This window comes from Lepidochelys olivacea, assembly GCF_965140295.1.
Source record: "Lepidochelys olivacea isolate rLepOli2 genome assembly, chromosome: 9".
NCBI classification, from domain to species: Eukaryota; Metazoa; Chordata; order Testudines; family Cheloniidae; genus Lepidochelys; species Lepidochelys olivacea.
Window position 1 is genome coordinate 42,289,859 of NC_140419.1, and position 6,246 is coordinate 42,296,104.

The following is a 6,246-nucleotide window of genomic DNA, read 5'->3' on the forward strand; positions in this document are numbered from 1 at the left end:
GTGTCCTGTTGTTATAAGGAAATATACTATGAATTTCACTGAACATTAATTGACTGTGGGTTGGAAACATCCAAGTTTTAATGGCACCCACTCTGTTATACTACATAGTTTCTCCCAGTTTAAATATCACCATTTCAGGATTAGGTAAACTTTTATGCAATCTCAAAGAGCTTCAGCCCTACTCTCATTAAAATCCATGACACAAATCCTATTTACCTTAGTGGGAGAAGACTCAGTCGTGTAAATTAGCTCACTGTTATAGAATCTGGACAGCAGGCCAAATTTTAAGTTACATAGGGTTGCTTAATGTGATTTTTCAAAAGTGCCAGTCAATGGCAGTTAAGCATGTAGGTGCTTTTGAAAATCTCATGAGGTGACTATCTGCATCTTTAGATATCTAAAACCTGGCCCAAAGCTGCCTTGAGTTCTCAGTGACACAAGGAGTGTCTTGTATTCTGCATATCTATATAATACCTGGAAATAGAATATGAACAATGGGTCACAATCGTATAGGCGGCAAAGCAGGGATATCATAATGACAGGACTCTGTGTTCAGATTTCATACATAGATAGAGACATTAGTATCAGAAAGGAAGGATTGCAAAGTCTTTTCTTTTTTAATATATATATTTAATATAATATATTAATTTATATTAATCCTAATGTCTCTATCTGTGTATGAAATCTGAACAGAGTCCTGTTATTATATATATATATATATATATATATATTATATATATATATAACTCTATGTGTTAGCAACAGCTGTTATGAATGAAGTTGTTTCTTTTATGTAACTTTAATATGGCATTAGATATTAAAACTGGGCGTTTGTTCAGTCAGACAATACTGCCAGTAATCTAAAAGAGATTTAACAGCAAATTGTGTTATAGGCATGTACTAATACCTTCTTCTCAGATTACCTACTTCACCTTCAGTCTGTGTATGTTTGCTTCTGTTATACTTACAAATGATCAGTAAACATGAGTTAGGTGCATGATGTAACGTGTGAGTTATATAAAAGCTGGCACCAATGTGACCCAGAATGATTTTGGGTTTCATAATTCTGAAGCTACAAGAATGGAAATGGTAGCACAGGTAGTGGAGGCTTAGCCATGCCATGTACGTGCCCACTGGTTTCAGTGGGTTTGTACTCAACACACTTAAGCTATGTCTCTGCAACCTCAACTACATTGCTATTTATACTCACGCTAGCTCAGCGAGAGCTAACACAAGTATATGTATGCGAGCATGGGAATCACACCCCTAGCTTGTAGTGTAGACATAGGCTATGATTTGTGGTTGTTTATATAATTGTTAGTCCTAGTGGAATACTTGAGAGAATCAATGCTTTAAGGCTCAGGGTCATACATTTTTTCATAAATACTTCTTTGCACTCCAGCTTGTTGTTGTTTCCAATCTGGTACCGCTTAGAAGTCCCAACTTACTTTAGGACCCCACTGTGCTAGGCACTGTTCATACACATAGTGAGAGTCCAAGCCCCAAAGAGATAACAATCTAAATCAGTGGTTCTCAACTCTGGTCCACCGTTTGTTCAGGGAAAGCCCTTGGCAGGCCGGGCCGGTTTGTTTATCTGCCGCATCCGCAGGTTCGGCCGATTCTGGGGCTCGGCTTGTGCTGCTTTCTGCAGCCCCCATTGGCCTGGAGCAGTGAACTGTGGCCAGTGGGAGCTGCGATCGGCCAAACCTGCACACCAGGGGCTTTCCGTGAACAAGCGGTGGACCAGAGTTAAGAACCACTGATCTAAATAGACAAATCAGATGAGGGGTGGGAGAAAGGAAAATATTATCCCCATTTCACAGATTGAGTACTGAGAGGCAGAGAAATTAGGCCCTGATTCAAGACAGCATTCCTTTCAGCACAGCACTTAAGCATCTACTTAAATCCCATTGAAGTCCATGGGATTTAAGCACTGATTTAAAGTTAAGTGTGTTCTTAAGTGCTGTCCTGAATAGGGACCTAAGTGACTTCTCTGGTGCTTAAAACACAGTGTCTGGTGCAGTCACATCCATTTCACTGGGCTAAATGTTGCTGTGTAGTGAGAGCTTTATCAGGCTATGATTGAAATCAATTGGAGTTCTGCCCTTGATTTTTATGAGGACAGGATCATACCTTCGATGATTAACCCAGCACATTTATCCTGCAGCTCAGACCACCACCCTTTCCAGAGCTGCCCATTCCCAGACACTGCGATACCAAAATACAAGTTGTTATTGTAATAACACCACAGTGTGCTCCTTAGGCAGGGTTGTGCTAATGTGCTTGCCTGTTTTCTGATTGGATATGTTCTCTGACTGAAGTCCAATATTAACTATATGATAACATCTGTTGTTTTCTTTTTCCTTCTTTCCTTCCTAGTTTATTTCTGCACTTGAAAAGGCAACGAGGGGAAGGCTTGGCATGGCTTGGTTCATCTTTTCTGATGTTCTCTTATTGAACTCTGCTTTTTAATTCCTGGTGTCTTGGGAATTTTGCCTGTTATAATCCGTAAGCATTCAGTGTAGTGTGTTTGGTATTATACTGTTTCCACATGAAACTGTACCAGCTAAATACTGCCAAGTAATTCCATGTGTTGTCTTATCATTGTGTCTTAAAATGCATCCACAATGACCTTCAGAAACTGTAATATATGAAAAGCATCCTACACTTTTCAGAATCATAAGAGAACAGTTATAGGGAAAGTCCTTACTTTAAAAGGACACTGTCATGTAGTTTAGGCCCAAAATTAAGATTTTTATTAAATAGTAGGGCCAAAATCGTCAAACTTGACGGCCTAAATTAGGCTTCAAAATCCATATCTAAACATACAAATAAATGTGGCCTGATTCATCTAGAGCACCTGCTAATTCTGTTTTAGTCAATGGGAGCTACAGATGTTTAATGAATCTGAATGTCAAATTATTTGTATTTAGGTGTCTAAATATGGACTCTGGAGCCTAATTTTAGGCACCCAGGTTTGAAACTATTTGGTCTAGGTTTTGTACAACTATAGGAATGCTTTCCTGGATTTAAACTTTCCATTTGGTTGTTTCCTATACAAACCCTGTGGCAGCATGGTAGTGTATGAGAACCAGAAGGAGAACTGGATGAGAAGCAAGAATGACACTGACAAGAAAACAATCATAAATAACCAAAAAAAAAAAAACCTTAGATTGTTAATAAGCCAAGATGGCAGCCCTCAGATTTATGGTTAATGTATGGCACTTGAACCCCAGTTTTCCAAACACTTATGCCCATGTTTAACTTTAAGCACATGAGTAATCTTACTGAAGTTAGGAGGCTCTGCATAGTTACAGGGATATGCCCATATGCATCAATTTGCAGGATTGGGGTGCCTTTTTTCATGGAATCTCACCAAATGAACCATTTGAAAATCAAACAATGGGAGATTGTGGGTGCGAATTGTGGCAGGGAGGACCCATGAAAGAACAGTTCTTTTATAAAGTGGGCCATGGAATGAAAATGTCACAGAACTGCTGATCTGAGGCATTGTTATTAGTAACACAAGTAAGGCAATCTATACAGTCTTAAACTGACAGCATCCCCTTTTTAAAAGGGCTCTGTTGAGATATTTTTTATACTTTTTTAAAACTCACTGTTTATATTCTCAAAAAAAAAAGGACTTGTGGCACCTTAGAGACTAACAAATTTATTTGAGCATAAGCTTTCATGAGCTACAGCTCACTTCATCGGATGCATGAGCTGTAGCTCACGAAAGCTTATGCTCAAAAAAAATGTGTTAGTCTCTAAGGTGCCACAAGTCCTCCTTTTCTTTTTGCGAATACAGACTAACACGGCTGCTACTCTGAAACCTGTTTATATTCTGTTTACAATGGCCCTTGTTGCTTATGTAAGTTTGAAACTGAAATAGATTTTCATTTCAAATTTTTTCCCATTGTCCACACACACACACACACTGGTCTGTTGTTATAGGGTTGCTCACAAGCAGTGAGCTTCTGGCTTTGTATTAGGATTTTTTAAGCACTGAATAATTTGTTTAGAAGAGGGAGGGATTACTATCCAGAGAGAATGATATTGGTTTTTGTTTTCAAACAAATGTAACAAATACAAATAAAGATGTGTCAAATTTGGAGCCTAATGATCCTGACAGGAGCCACGTAGAGTGATAATTGATAACTTTTCCTTAGGATTTTGAAAGGGTAATTGTTGGCATAAATAACAGAAGAAGTATTTGGTTTTTGGTTTTTGTCTTTGGCTGCCATAGACAAAATTTGTAAATGTATCGATACACCTGTAAATATTTTCATTGTAAACCATCATTAAATATGGTGTTAGAGAAAACCCAAAACAGACAGTTAAGCCAATCAGTATATATACACTAACGTGACATTGTAATGGACGTACATACAAATTGTGCTTAAGCAGAATTCTGAAGAGAAAATAAGCAATGGCTAGTTGAAAGGCTCTAGTTACTTTATTTTTTGCTGTCTATTTATTGCTTTATTTTTACATGTTCCATATGACAGAGAAATAGCAGATCCCCCCAGCCTTAATGAAATGGAAATGTCATTTTGAAAGCTACTAATGTATTACTGGGCTTAATGATATGTCCTGCTTACTTCAATCTTGTGAGGGAATAAATGCACAAACTCCAAAAGCTCATTGACTAGGGATAGAACGTTTATTTACTCTAAAGTAATTAAGGGCCTGATCTTGTGAGGTGCTGAGTGCCATTCCCATTGACTTGGCAGCCTGCAGGATAGGGGACTTGCAGAAAAAGGCTAAGCAGTCCAACTTGAAAACTTTTTTTAACCAGCAAAACAATTGTCTGGCTCTTGTAAAAAAATAACTGCCACTCTAACATTTAGTAGTACATTACTCCCTATGTAAACTGATTTATTTCCATGAGACTGCTAAAAGCTTGTATAGAGGAGGGAAATTTGCACTAGTGTAATTATGTCTATGTCGCTATACGAGCAAAAACCGCTAATGCGGCCACACTGCCTTGGTGCAAAACATGGCTTGCACTGGTGCAGAACATCTACACTGAGAGTAACTAAATAGGGGCAACCCCCCATCCTGAATACACAGGCCTAAATTACTGCTCACTCTGAGTAAAGATAGCAGAATTAACCTCTCTAGGTTCTCAGTTAGGGGTACTCATACCCTGGAGAACGCAGAGGTCTTCCCTGGGGTACATCAGTTCATCTAGATATTTGCCTAGTTTTACAGCAGGCTATATTAAAAGCACTTGTGATGTCAGTACAATCTAAAATTTCATATGCACACTGACTTGTTTATACTGCTCTCTATATAAGGCTATGATTTTGGTATGAGTATTTTTATTAAAAGTCATGGACGGGATGCAGGCAATAAATAAAATCACAGAAACGTACACAGAGCTGGTGTTTGGGGATAGCAAGCAGGGCAACTGCCCAGGGCCCCTTGCCACGGGGGCCTTGCAAAGCTAAATTATGGGCAGCAGGCCTCAAGCTTTGGCTTCACAAGTGAAAAACAGGCTCATGTGTCACTCTGAAATGTAAGTACAATATTTATATCCCAATTGATATATTTTATAATTATATGGTAAAAATGAGAAGGTAACAATTTTCCAGTAATAGCGTGGCAGTGACATTTCTGAATTTTTATGTCTGATTCTGTAAGCAAGTAGTTTTTAAGTGAGGTGAAACTTGGGGTATGCAAGACAAATCAGCCTCCTGAAAGGCGTATTGTAGCCTGGAAAGGTTGAGAACCACTACTCTAGGGAAAGCTGTAGATCTAAAGGTTAACAAATCCCAGCTAGGGACATTGCGGATGATACTAAACTGGGAGGAGTGGTAGATACGCTGGAGGGCAGGGATAGGATACAGAGGAACCTAGACAAATTGGAGGATTGGGCCAAAAGAAATCTGATGAGGTTCAATAAGGATAAGTGCAGGGTCCTGAACTTAGGACGGAAGAACCCAATGCACAGCTACAGACTAGGGACCGAATGGCTAGGCAGCAGTTCTGCGGAAAAGGACCTAGGGGTGACAGTGGACGAGAAGCTGGATATGAGTCAGCAGTGTGCCCTTGTTGCCAAGAAGGCCAATGGCATTTTGGGATGTATAAGTAGGGGCATAGCGAGCAGATCGAGGGACGTGATCATCCCCCTCTATTCGACATTGGTGAGGCCTCATCTGGAGTACTGTGTCCAGTTTTGGGCCCCACACTACAAGAAGGATGTGGATAAATTGGAGAGAGTCCAGCGAAGGGCAACAAAAA

At 39.4% G+C, this 6,246-nt stretch overlaps 1 protein-coding gene across 1 annotated transcript in view; it reads left to right on the forward strand.

The window, feature by feature from the left end:
* Positions 1–2,732, forward strand: part of LOC311526540 (vesicle-associated membrane protein 1-like) — a 103,451-nt gene extending 100,719 nt beyond the window's left edge. The window contains exon 8 of the mRNA XM_084639694.1: positions 2,380–2,732. Within this exon, the coding sequence (XP_084495820.1) occupies positions 2,380–2,396 (17 nt within the window). The 3' untranslated portion in view covers positions 2,397–2,732. The remainder of the gene's footprint in view (positions 1–2,379) is intronic.
* Positions 2,733–6,246: the final 3,514 nt, after the last annotated feature.